Source organism: Seriola dumerili, unplaced genomic scaffold (assembly GCF_002260705.1).
Source record: "Seriola dumerili isolate Sdu_G_001 unplaced genomic scaffold, Sdu_1.0 BDQW01000025.1, whole genome shotgun sequence".
NCBI classification, from domain to species: domain Eukaryota; kingdom Metazoa; phylum Chordata; class Actinopteri; order Carangiformes; family Carangidae; genus Seriola; species Seriola dumerili.
Window position 1 is genome coordinate 17,604,142 of NW_019174280.1, and position 13,930 is coordinate 17,618,071.

The 13,930-nt window shown below is 37.7% G+C and overlaps 1 protein-coding gene across 14 annotated transcripts in view; it reads right to left on the reverse strand.

The window, feature by feature from the left end:
- Window positions 1-13,930, reverse strand: part of ptprk (protein tyrosine phosphatase, receptor type K) — a 112,118-nt gene that overhangs the window by 14,728 nt on the left and 83,460 nt on the right. For 10 of the 14 annotated variants that reach the window (XM_022764072.1, XM_022764054.1, XM_022764046.1 and 7 more), the window contains 4 exons: window positions 9,305-9,440; window positions 3,090-3,250; window positions 2,318-2,353; window positions 270-281 (listed from right to left, as the gene is read on the reverse strand). In XM_022764072.1, coding sequence (XP_022619793.1) covers window positions 270-281; window positions 2,318-2,353; window positions 3,090-3,250; window positions 9,305-9,440 — 345 coding nt within the window. Of the gene's footprint in view, window positions 1-269; window positions 282-2,317; window positions 2,354-3,089; window positions 3,251-6,071; window positions 6,102-9,304; window positions 9,441-13,930 lie in introns of all 14 variants that reach the window. The other 4 variants (XM_022764097.1, XM_022764078.1, XM_022764024.1 and 1 more) reach the window with 2 other exon arrangements.

The window sequence follows — 13,930 nt, forward strand, 5'->3', positions numbered from 1 at the left end:
GGGGAGGGAATGAGTTCAGCTTAACTGTTAATTTACCAAAACTTTTAATTATTTGCTTGATTGTTTATTCATTTACCAAAATTGTTCTTTTCAGGTCTGAGCAATAAATCGTACAGTCAGAGGCTTTCTAAGGCTGTACGCGAAAGCCTTTTTTGTCTCCCCAAAATCAGTAAAAGCTTCTGCCTCTGATCTATTATCAAAAGGAAATACTGCATTTTCCCAAAAACCAAACAACCATTTGTCAGTTTGTTTTCTCGGTTCATACTCACCTGTGATAGGAACTACGTGTCAAAGCAGCAGAAAAACAAAAGAGCAAAAAAGTTTAGTCAAACTGCAGGGATAGAGGACTTGTTAGTCACACTCTAAACATGGACAAAGGTTTAGTTTGACCATGTTAATCCAGCTACAAAGAGCACAAAGGTTTACATACAATGGATGAGTAAAAAAATTTCAAGAAACAATGGAGCCAAAAAATGACCAAAAAAATGTAATAATAAACATCTCAAATATGTCAGTAACAACATAACAAACACTAAACAGCAGGACTCACCAACTTAAAATGAGCCCTAAAGTCTACAGAACGGCCCTCTACTGGTATCATCCACCGGTATTTACAACAAGCTTTCTTCACCTTCCACACCCATTTTAATTGTAAAAGAAATTGGTATGATTCAATATTTAAAAACATTACCCATGTTAACAAACTAACATCCAAGCAAACACCTGTCAGTCAATTTGAGAATGAAACAATCAATTCAAACCACAGATAAGAAAGTGCATAGTGCAGAAAGGAATAGAATTAATTATGAATAAAGCGTTTGGATATAATTAACTTTGCATTTCAGAAATAAGAAAATACAAAAAAGTATTTCAGTTAGAGGTAATTAAAGGTTCACTTTGTCATGGAATTTCCAGGTGAACATTTCTGTGCTGCGGGAGATAATGTGAGTTGGCAGTGTTAATGTACAGACTGACGGGTTGTATAATGGAGTAGCTTGGGGTTGCAGCACAACCGACTGATTTCATCTTCACCACTGTTTATTAACTGACACTGTTTATTTCATCCGACCGATGCTTTTCTCTGCTCCGAGGACACGTTCGCTCATTAATGATTGTTAAAGGTTTGTTAAGCCCTCGTCAGGCCAATTAACGGTAAACTTGACCCGACACTGCCTCTTAATTCGTTACTTCTCGCTACTTCTCCCCACTCTGTGATGTGATTGGCTGGGACAGATTGTAACTGCAGCCTTCACTCCAAATTAAAGGCTGTGAAACAGTTCATTAACACGGTTTGGTTGCGTTGTGGATTGTAGAGGCCTTAAGGACATGTTCGAACTCCACATCATGCTGAAGAGCCAACACTAGACTGAACTAAAGATAAACACATTGCAGTGCAGCACTGGAGCTGGAGAAACATCCCAACTTGGCAAAAACTACATCTTTCACGACTCAGACACTCAGACTGGGGCATCAGCAACAAAACAAGCCTAGGGAATAACACAGATGGTCGATACTCAAGCAGACTTCTAGATCCAGAGCACAGACAAAACTTCTGCCAAAGACACGGAGCTGTAGGCACTAAGTTGTTCACTGTCACTTGATGTCACAGATTTTTATCTGCACTCATTTTCATGCGGCAATGTGACAAATTGTCTTCCTCCTTTAAAGCTCCAGTTTCTGTCATTTTTGGGACAGGAGATGGCATGTCTTAAAACAACTCAAAACTCTGGAAATAATGAGGTCTCTAAGGGAGAATGATGGTAATTACTGTGAATATCAATAACACTCAGTAGGAAACAGAATCCATAGCTGGGATTGGGAATGATTGTACCTAGGGAAAACACCGGATGACAGATGAAGTGCTTGGCTGTTAGTTGTTAGTACTGGGCATGTTTTACACAGAAAATTGGCAGTAGGAGGTAAACAAAGATAAAAGATGAAAACAGAGTTTAGCTCTCCTTATATATTCTAATCCATTACATACACACATTGCCTTTAAACCAAATCTTAAATTCCATTTTGTATTTACACTGTATTTCTCTTCTATTTTGTTCTCTTAAATTCACTATTTATGGTAATACTACAGTTTAGCACTTCTAACTGTAGGTAAAGGGGGAACATCATGGTACAGATACTTCACACAAGCCAAACTATCCACCGCACAAACATTAATGTCACAGGTCAAAGCACATGATGACGCAGAGGGACATACAGGACAGGGCTACAAGCACAGGGGCTTCATGACGATGATGGGTGATCACTACAGGGCATTTATTGGTAATGGATGTGATATATCCAACCATGCTAGAGGTCTCACCTAACACAGCGGTGGGAACCAGAGGATCGTTGGGCACTGTAGAAGGAAAGATGGTCAGGAAACGCTCTCATTTAAAGCATTACTTAAACATAGACGAGGACCCGAAAGTGATTTATTTAAATGCTTCCCACAGAACAAAGGGAGCGGCCTCTGATACACTGGACTGATCATCCATCGTGGCATCTTTTTTTTTTTGCTAAGTGTGGTCAGATAAAGTCATTAATTCTTTAACTTGAGACCGAAATCATTCAAAACCATTTCCTTGATTGATTCTTGAGTTGCTATTCCTAGAGCTGAGATTATTGGTCAATTAACTGATTAAGATGATCAACAGGCTAATTAATCAGCAGCTGTTCTGATCAGCAACTATCTTGATAAATAATTTATCAATTTAGTAATTATCCAGGCAAAAGTACCAAACATAACCTAGTTCTAGCTTTTCCAATGTGAGGATTTGTTGCTTTTCTCTGTTTCATATCATATGAGGCCTGTAATCATAGCTTTTGTGTGGAAAACACTTTGGAGCCGAAGCCACAAGTCTGAACCAATTCTGTGTCAACAGCTGCTGCAGTGATATGCGGATCCTAAAATGCTTTACACAGACAGAATCAGAAGACTTAGTCAGTGTTGTGTGAAGACTGAGTCTGGTACAGAACAAAATGCATTTAAGTAGTGCTACCAAGGCCAGTATCTACCAAGTATCTCACAGGTGGGAGGGGGTACTTTAAAAGGTTAAAAACTATAATAATAGTAGTCTTCCTTAAGAACCTACATCTGTTGTTGTAGTTGTGTGAGTCCATAAACGTCACAGCCATTGGGTCCTCTCCATGCAGAGTGCTCTGGTCAGCATAGCTGCGGTCCATGGCATTCACCATGTGTGTCATCTCCTGCCGTGTCGTTCCGATGGCGTCTTTACGTTTTTTAGCCAGTTTCCTGTCAGGGGCAGAGACAGACACAGTCAGGGATCTTACAAACAAATACAAAGACATCAGCTAGCCTGCAGACCGCAGCTCCACTTTACTTTGTGTTGCACGGAATAAATGTTCAAATCTTCAGGTGTAGAATGACTTTAGGTATCTTTTTTGGCAACAATAGCTTGGCTGGGGGCTGCAGGCCTCTGATTCAAGTTGCAGAGTTTAGAACCGACAAGAAAACAGGAGAAAAGAAGAAACCCCAGGAGAAGAGAAAAAGAGAGGAAGTACAGAGGAGAGAACAAGCAAGGAAGGTAGAGGAGAGGCTTGTTTGTAAATGGCAGCATTAAACAGGCTTGGCTTTGGGGAACAAAGGGAAAATAGCATCTAATTCAGACCAGGGAAATGACCTATGACCTACAGAGAAGTAGCAAAGGGAAAACCTGTTATCAAACTTGGTACCATAGATGAGCTGTCAGATGAAAGCCACTAAGTTTTATTGTAAACCCCATTTTTTGTTGTCTGAAAATCTTGATTTTTGTAATTTCATGAGCTTTCTGCATTATCAGAATCAAAGCTTTCAATAAGGTAAATAAAAACATAAAGAAAGAAAAACAAAAGGGAAAAGAAAATCACCAAAATATGAAATATTTGGTTTTCATCCGACAGCACAGACGGGAAAAATCCCATCAAAACAACATCAGAGGAATGACTTGTGCTCTATAGTAGCCCAGGGGAAACCATTTACGAACCAAAGTACCATCATATGAGTGGTAGGACTTGAGGTCACGTCATAAAATGTAAACATCAAGGTATCATTTTCAGGTTTAACTCAGTGTGTGCAATTCATAAAATCCCAGGAAAAATATCTGTGGAGGACTTAATATTTCGAGCATGACAGAGCATGCAGGAACATTATGTACCCAGAGCCATATATATACATCAGTAAAGACAACATCTTCACTGGTGGACAAACAATCTTTGTTTTTTTTGTGCTCAAGAAAAGTTAGTTCCTCTCTTGTATAGCAAATTTGAGTCCAAACATAAATCTAATATTCTCTGTAGCTGGGACACAACATGACAGCAGCTGATGAACACAGAGGATTGATAAAGAAATCCATTTTTGATCGTTGCCAAACTGATACAATGTACGGCTCTGACTTCTTCCCAGACAGAATGCATGCTGTGGTTTTATTTTATTTTATTTTATTTTGTATATTTTACCTCTTGACCCCAAAATACACCAACTCCACCTCTAAGACCGCACACACACACACACACACATGAGATACACACACTCACACACTCAGTAGGAGCACAGATTTAACCGCTGACCAAGTGTAGCTGTTTGTGTGGGTGTTTGTGTGTGTATTATTGGTTGTCTAACAGAAAACATGAAAACAGGAGAGAGGATGCTTGAATTATAAACCACCATATGCTGCGCACTGTACATACAGTACAAAAGGGAGACAAAGAAACAGAGATAAAGAGATGGGTGTGACCAGAACGAGACTGGATCTCTATTTGAGTTTTTAATATATTTTTTAGGGCCTGAATTGTAAATTAAATTGTAGATTGTGTAAACCGCGTACTCTGGGGGTGTGACGATTCTTCAAACAAACTCAACTAGCCTAACTTGTACTGCAGGTGTACTCACTCGGTCATGATTGGACCGAATCAGTCACATGATACATGCAGTTGGAAGACAATAAAAGAGATAATATATTTACAAAATATACATACAGCTTGCCCTATTTTTAAACTGAATAATAATTTTGTGATTTACTTATACAGTGGGCTCCAAAGGTCTCAGACTTTTGGACCCCACTATATATTACATTAAGCAGTTAAAACTAACTGAAATATTTAAGTACGGATTAAATGTTAATGCATCGATAATAATGTACCATTCTGCATGATGAGTACTTTTACTCACACATTGTACACTTTGCTGGTAATACTTCTGTACTACTACACTTGTTACTGCTGAATTGGAAGCGCACTAAATATTTAACATTTATACTTTTAAAGGTAGTGCAAGTTTAGGGATCTACTTTGATCACAGTCGGTGAGAGGTGATAGGAGGCAAAATAGAAAAGGAAATACCCAACTTAAAAGAAAAACCATCATGAGAACTACTGACACAAAACCAGAGGCCACGTGTCCCGAAAAGGAAGTCGACTGGTTCAGACCCACTGACTGAAGAGACACACTGAGCATGTGTAGCAGAGTAACCATGATACCTGTGACTTGATGGGCGGATGGATGATCACATGACTACATGCACACAAAGAGCTACAAGTCACAAGTGCAGCATTCTTTTTTCAAATAACACGCTTAGGCCTGTGTCGTCCCACTCTGGCCCGCTTTGTTCTGGTTTATGGCCAACTTTGGCCTTTATGAGCCTGCTTCAGAGCAACTTTGGAGCATGTAGAGGACACCGGGGCTGAGGTCAATTCACTGTCAGTTCAGTCCCTTTGATAGGAGCTGACGCTTAATTTGCTAAAGATTCAGCATTTGTTTATTTCCTGTTATTTTTAGACAATAAACCATCAACATTCTCCTGAACAAAACAAAACATTTTTAATATTTGGAATTTTAAATGAATAAATATGTTGGAAATAAGGAAAATCCTGAACTGACTGACATGAAAGTGAATTGACCCCCACCCTGGCAAGGCATCAATGAGGATGGCTTTGGCTGGTTGGTCAGAGCTGAAAATGTGTTTTGTCTTGAAAAAAGTATACTGCATCTTTAAAAATAACAACAACTAGCCACTAATAATTCGCCCAATAAGATAACAGCAGCTGGGTGAGCTGATTGTTGATTGGTTGTTTACTTACAGGTAATAAGAGTATGAATAGTAGGTCCTCCTGGGGGTTGTGAGCCAATCAGAAAGCAAAGAATGAGACACAAGGGTCATGAATATGCAAATTAGGACAATACTGTCCTGTCCCAACCAGCAACAACAGAAACAGAAGAAAACACCTTTTGATTTCTACAACTTGAGGGACATGCAAGGGGTTGTTATAATTACTAGGGACCCTATTTCTTTAGAAAACTCAACTCTAATGCTGAATAAATACTACAAAACAAGCTACGAGACTTATAAAACTATTACTAAAATAAAAACAAACTACCAGTATTAACCTATCAACATGCAGTCTGTCTCTCCTTTACTTCTGGGAGTGCTATATTTAAAATATTCATGCAATATTTTTAAGCTGCATTTACTGTAACTGGACAACCCTAGTTAGAGATTTAGCCCTAATCACTTTTACTGACACCTAACAAAAGCTAGCTGATCTGCAACACCACGCAGCTCGCTTCCTGTAAAGCAAGCATGATGTCATAGCGATGTCATCATGTCCCACTATTTTAAAGATGCAGTATTGTTCAGAGTTGTAAAGGTTCAATGGCAATGAAGATTGATCTCCCCAGAAACCTTTATGGAAGAGAAAACTACCAAGTAATGTAACTTCATGCTCATGAGGGTGACATAAAATCACAAATCTTTTCATAATACTCAGATCATTTTCTGAGTGCCCTTCTGTTAATAGTAATTTTCTGCCATACGCAGAGATACGCAAATATGGTGTTCCATCTGGAAACCTCTGTCATGACTGATATATGTTGGTTGCTGCACAATCTCATGTTCTCATACATTAAACAAAAACAGAAAAATCTGATTTTTTTTTTTCCTGTAACCTAAATGTTTGTGTACATAGAAACCTAGTTTAAAATGATACTTAAAAATGTTCCCTGTTTACAAAAGTAAAATTCCTTTTTAGTTGTTCATGCTGGTAATATACAGTTTCAACCTGTCAGAAATCACCCTAAGAATAACATTTTACACAATGTTTTAGCCCCTTGAACATTTGGTGATCAAGTTTATTAGAAGTTGCCTCTGGTCCAGGTGTATGAATGTGTCTTGAACTGCGTGACAGTTTGGTTTCAAAACAACAGACACTGACTTCAGTTCCTTCAGGCCTTAGAATGCAATTACAGAGTTGTGCACAGCAGTTACCTCCTACAAGTGCATTATCTTTCAATTTGGACCAATTTTCTATTATCAAAAGGCCTAAAATCCTCAAGGGGACAGATAATGTTCAGTAAAACATGTTACAGTAATCAAGCCACTGGTTATCATTGACAATTACACTTTGACACAAGCGGTGGCACAGAAGCTGGATCACATGAATTCAATACGAGCATTAGAATAAAAATATGCAGGTCAGGGCCTGATGGGGCAAAGATCTTTAGAGACGAGAGTTCATTACTGATTGTAATTTAATGTCTCTAATTGTTTTTGATTTGCTGAGTGAGATCATGATTGCTTGTAACTGAGAGACTGTTTTCCTGGTTGCTCTCTAAAGCCTCTGGCAAGATGCAATACCTCAGCGTTCAGAGGAAATCCTGTACGGTATTTCCTTTAAGAGACATCTTCTTAAGTTGATGATGATTAATTTTAAATGTCTTGTAACGTGTCCAAGTTACTCGGTGGTCAATGAGCATACCAACTTATTTAAGTCGATACTTTTAAATTGTGGTATAAAACACTTGAAATGAATGTTTCTGTCAAATCAAATTCCAAATTACTCCTTTTTAATGAGGCACTTAGGTTTCCTGAGCACCAGATTTTAAGTGAAAGGTCATAACAAGAGTGCCATGTGTAGTAATAGCGTCATAGTCTTACACAATTCCAATAAGCAACTGTGAACTCTCTTTTGGCATACCATAGCTGGGAAAAGGGATATTCAGTGTCTAATTGTTCTAATTTAGTGACTGATGATGTTTGTATACTGCTAGATAGGACTTCAGATATAATCCTGTATGTCAGAGGCCAGCCCAGCCATACTGTAGCTGTTCATGAATAATGATGCTTTCATCTTAAACAACATGTTTCTTTGGAGGTCCATGTGGAGCACTGAAAGTAAAATAGCTTTTGGTGACACCAAACAACTTTTGGCGCTTCATAGACAAACAATAATCATACCAATTTATTATAGATATAGGACCCCTCATCTTCAATCTCATAATATGCAGAAATAATTCATTCATCCATAAAGGTGAGATATTTCTTTCACACCGATGCCTGAAAACAGCTTGTTCTAATGCAAAGAACCTTTATGGTTCAGCTGCTGTGTGGCGCTGCAGCTGTGGCTGTTTAGCCACCACATGGTGGAGCCCTATACCAAATTACCACCACAGAGGCTAAAATGTTAAAGTGACACCAGGACCAACTCTGACACCTCTAAATGTTAAGAGTGAAGAATGAGAGGCAATGATTTAAAAATATTCTTTCAGTCTTTATGTTCACTTTCTCTCTTTCTTTCCTTTAAAAAGGCTGAATTATACCTGCACAAACCCATTTCAAGTCTGAAGTCTCGTTCAACACATTACAAAAAATAAGAAACCATTGCTCTTGTATTCTTGTAAGTGTGAAGCTAAAGTAATAAAATGCAGGGGGAAATGTGTGTGCACCAGTGGCTTAAAATAACTCATTCTAGATTTGAAATAGATATTTTTATGTCTTTGATGTGTTTGTATAATCCATTAATCTTACAAAGTTACTTGATCTTCTGCTCAAGCATCTCTTTCACTGGGTCTGTCTTCCATACTCACAATGGAGTCAGCTGTTCTGTGTGGTTGTTTTGTCTAGTTTGATTCAACAGCTGTAGTGTCCGAGAAAAAAAAAACAAAAAAAACATGACCTCAGATCTTTCTTGCACTACATCACACCACAGCGAGGCAGCAAGGTTTTCTAATTTTGGAAAACAAGCCTTCAGCTATTTAGTGCCTTACAAAACAAAGCAACCGTCAGTAGGTGACCAAACTGGTTCTGAGGGGAGATCAACGTTAATGGTGGATGGATGGAGGATGGTGTTACTACAGCAAATACCGGACCAACACACAACAAGAGAATGGATTTTAGGTGCACATTTGTGTCTGTGTGGTCTTGCATCTGCATGCGTGTTGGTGTGTACATGAAGTATTGTTCATGTAATATTTGCTCTCTTCGTTGAACTCTTCATTAACGCTGCTTTAGTGCTCACGATTAGGTATTATCACTCACCTCTTCTTGACCAATAGGATGGCTACCAACACCAGCAGAATAAAGACAAGAACACCAGCACTGATCCCAGCGATCTTTACCACCCGATCCGTCTGTTTAGCCGGGTCAGGAATGACTTCTGGCTCCTCTGTAGCACCTACAACATAATGATGATAAAAACCCCCAAAACATTACTACTGTGGCTCCAACATAATATTGTATTATATCAGAATTTTAAGCTAATTATGAATTATTTTGTAGTATTAGAACTGGACAAAATAATCAAACTCATGAGAAAAGGTCATTATAAATCCTGATTTGTAAAAGACTGGTGTTTCTACATGATGCAAAAATGAAAACAATCGTTAAATATACAATATCCATGGATATATTTGGGAAATATTTGTGTATATTAGACTGTACACTTCAGTGAAAAGCTGCTAAATTACAATTAAGGAACATCTCAGCAGAAACTAATGAAAAAAGGCAACATGTATAAATGCCACAAAAATGTAAAAATACAAAATTAAGGATATGAAAAATAGATTTTTTTTTTTTTTTTAACAATTTGTGGTTTACACTTCCTACTATCTCACGCTAACCTCTCAGGTATGACTCACAAAAGTACTAAAAGCTTTGCCAGCTTAGTGCTCCTGTACTGTTTTTTCCTGCGTCCATTCCTGTTAGAAATCTGTCAGCCAATTTCTTTCAAAGCTGCCAGCCATCTGGGGAATACATGTGTGTTCAATAATATTCAGTTTCCAGTAAATTTCTTTTCCTTGACAAGCTACATTTTTCTAGCTGTCAATAAGCTGGAGAAACTGAAATACTGAAAATCAAACATTAACAGTTGAAAAGATTTTCAAAAGCTTTATCATCTGGGTTTTCCTATAGCTGAGTCAGACTTTGTCAAGAGCGGTATGATATCAGACAGAAAAAAGTAAAGAGTGATAATGTTTCTATTCACCCAAACCTTTTGTTTCTGTTTAAATAAAACCAGTGAACTAAACGTTGTGGGAACCTTAGAGCTTAAGCTGAGTAGACCTTCTGTCTTTACAAAATGCCCTCATGTCAGGAAAGTGGTGAGCATGATAAGGAACAAATCCTGATGAGCCATTCAAATAGGAAGGTTTAATCATCCCTGTGCTAAAGATCAGGTAAATATCAAGACTCTAATTATTCCTCATAAAGCAACGTCAGACAACTGCCAACATAAATGCCATGGTAACTATCAGTCATGATGCAAATATAGCCAAAAGTTTTGTTTGAGGAGCTAATTTGGCTCTTTGAAATATTGAGATGAACAGTAAATTCTTAATTATAATGACTGCTGGAACGAAAGTGATTCTACCAACAACAGTCACTTCTGAGCATCTCATCATGGAATATTTTAAAGTATGTTCATAGTGTGTTTTATAATAGACATCTTTGTTAGAAACACAAAAAGACAAGACTACACAGTGGCTTTGAGCTAAATGCTAACACACTCACAGTCACAAATTACAAGCAGGTACAAGTTTGCCATGTTCACTATCTTAGTTAAGCATATTAGTATGCTAACATTTGCTAATCAGCACTAAAATAGAGCTCATGGTAATGTAATTTATTTTGTAGGTACTTGGTCACAAACCTAAGTCAGTTTAAAAATATCCCTGTGAAATTAGTGAATTTTACAATTTCACCTTTTCTTCTTCAGTGTAAAGATTAAGAAAAAAATCATAATAATGTTCCCCCCTGGCCTTGCTTTTGGAACGGAGGTTAACTGAATTAAAAGCACCCAACATACACAGTTTACCGCTTCTCATTCATTTTGTTCTATGACGTGATAGTAAATGCACTGAACCAGTGAACTCTGCATACTGCTCCACCTCCCAGCTGCAGACACACTAAAGAAAACATTCAAAATAAAAACAGAAGCTGTCTACATACAGTATACACAGATATACAAATGTTCAAATAACTGTGTGTCTTTCACTGTCTTTTCATCGTATTTCAGGTTAACCTTGGCATCATGCTCTCATTGGGAAATGTTTTTGAAATGCGATTTGACTGTAGATGTCCAATGTCTCTGCACCAATGCCGCTGTATTTAACTTGTACTCAAACTCATTTCTGTTCCTGATGACTTCAGAGAATTGACTGAACTCCCTGATTTCATCTGTTTGGGATATAATTCACAAATGATGTTTCAGGCAGAGTTTAAAGCCTGTTGATCATGGACAGAAAGTGAACAGAAAGAAAGAGAGAGGGAAAGAGATAGATGGATAGATAGAGAGAGATAGAGAGAGAGAGAGACAGAGAGAGAGAGCATCTGTTTTCATTCTCCTAAGCTCTACTTAGTGATCTCATCTCACAACGCCAGAACAGTTCATACTGCAATGTAAGAACATTATCATGCATTATGATAATCCAAATAATCCAACACAAAGACATTTGCACAAAACTCAACATAATGCAATACATCTATCAAATAATAATCCACTTCTAAAGCTAAATATCAACAAGATAAACATAATCTCCCTCTGTCTTTTCATCTCCCTCAATATTTGTGACCTCAACATATTATTTTGTTATAAAATGTTTCTGCCACTGAAGTCTTTGAAATGTCCCCATCCCATCACATATCATTATGTAACAATATTACACCAGAGCATTATGTAGGCTTCTTATATACAGATATATACAATTCTAATTGCCACGAAAAGACCGAAATGAGTACCGTCTGCAACCCTACCTAGCCCTAAGCCCATTTGTTCTCACTGAAGAGTTAAATCTATAAAAACAGGTCATGAATATATTGTTTCATTTGAAAAACAGCTGGGCAGCGTGGTCTTGGGTAAATGTATATCAAACGCAAGCAAACAGAACCGGGGACTATTTTAAACTGCATATTAATACACCTTTGCTGTGCTACAGAGTATTTACAGCAGGAGGACGGTGTAGGTGTAATTGTATCTACAGTGTCTGTGTTCATCGTAATGAAGGAACATGTGACCTGGCGGCTGCTACTTGTGTCCTAATGTTACTTTAAAGTTGGACCAATATATATGCTGATATTAGCTTGTTGTAGAATCTCCATTACATAATTTGTCCTGAATTGTTTATTTTTCATTAATTAAATTCCTGCTCAGCATATATCGTGGTTGCAATTCTTAAAAAAAAAAAAAACTAAAGGGATCTTTTTCAATTTTTATCTACAAGTTTATGAAAAAAACCCAAAAAACTAATGGCTGATATCTAATTAATAGATTTTTTAAACTTTTAAATATCAATATCAGTATCAGCCTCAAACATCCAGTATCAATAAGTTATTCTAGCTTATCCTGTTTAAAAAATCTTGGTCAATTTCTTATGAATATTTAGTCACTACCAAATCACTGATTCATGTTAAACAAAGTTAAAAATCGTGCTTTGGTCCCTGTGACTCTGTGACATTTATGACAGTGTTTTACCAAATTACCCAATGATTTTCAGGTTAATGACACAAATCTGCATCACACTTGTTGGTTTCAGCTGTTTTTTGTTTGTTTGTTCATTTGTTTTTTTCCCCGTAACTATCAGGCCAAGACACTATTTGATAATTACACAGGAAAGGAATAACGAAACGAGAGATAATAAAAAAGAAAAACAAACTTTAAAGTGTTCTGAGTCTGACCTCATAATGTCGACAGTAGCTCTTAATGTCTGTAAAAATTATCCAGGTCAGTACACTAACACTCCACTTAAACACACACACACACACACCCTGAGGCAGCGATGACAATACACAATAGCCCAGATGACCTAATAGGACCACCATCACTTAATCCTCCCTCCCGGACGCACGGTTGAGCACACACACACACACACACACACACACACGCAGGGGGACAGAGAGCAAAAGGAAGGGACCTCTGTGTCCATTAGTGTGTCTTTCTCCCCCTTATTAAAAAAATCTAAAATCCTCTCCAAAGTCTTTCAGCTTCACTCAGACGTCCTCCGGCTGGAAGGCCAGAGCGTCTTTATAGCAGCTTTTGGGTGAAGTAACCACCTGCTCTAGTAACTACAACCACCAGAAATTCTTGAAATATGATGACACTGGAAACACAGTAACTTCCCACATTTTCTCTTATTCTAGGGTGGAAACAGGACACCCTACAGGCGCAGGGGGGATTTAACCACACCTTTGATCTGTCCCATGGGATCAGTTTCCTACAAGTCTACCTGCTTACATCAACACGGTCACATTAAACTGTATGACCTAAAGAAAACACACGTGAACTCCTAACAACAGGAAGACCTTGGTTTATGAGCATGTAGATTTTTATGTTAACCTCAATTATCTGAATTTATAGAGCAACTCCAGTTATTTGTAACCTGGCTCTTATTCTATTTATTTGTTTAATGTTTATTTTCATAGGTGGATGTATGTAACATGAACCAATGCCACATACCACAGTATTTATCGCCTAAGCTAGACTGCGGGGCCCTACCCTATATGGACCTTTATACGGATATACAACTTAATCACTATTGTGATTTATTTCTGTAATTATTATAGTGATTGTGCTAAAAAATTATGTCGTTTTTACTGTCTGGTTTTATGACTCTTCAGTACAGAAGGTTAAAGCAAGGACCATCAGCTGAGCACAAAAAGTCCAAAACAAAT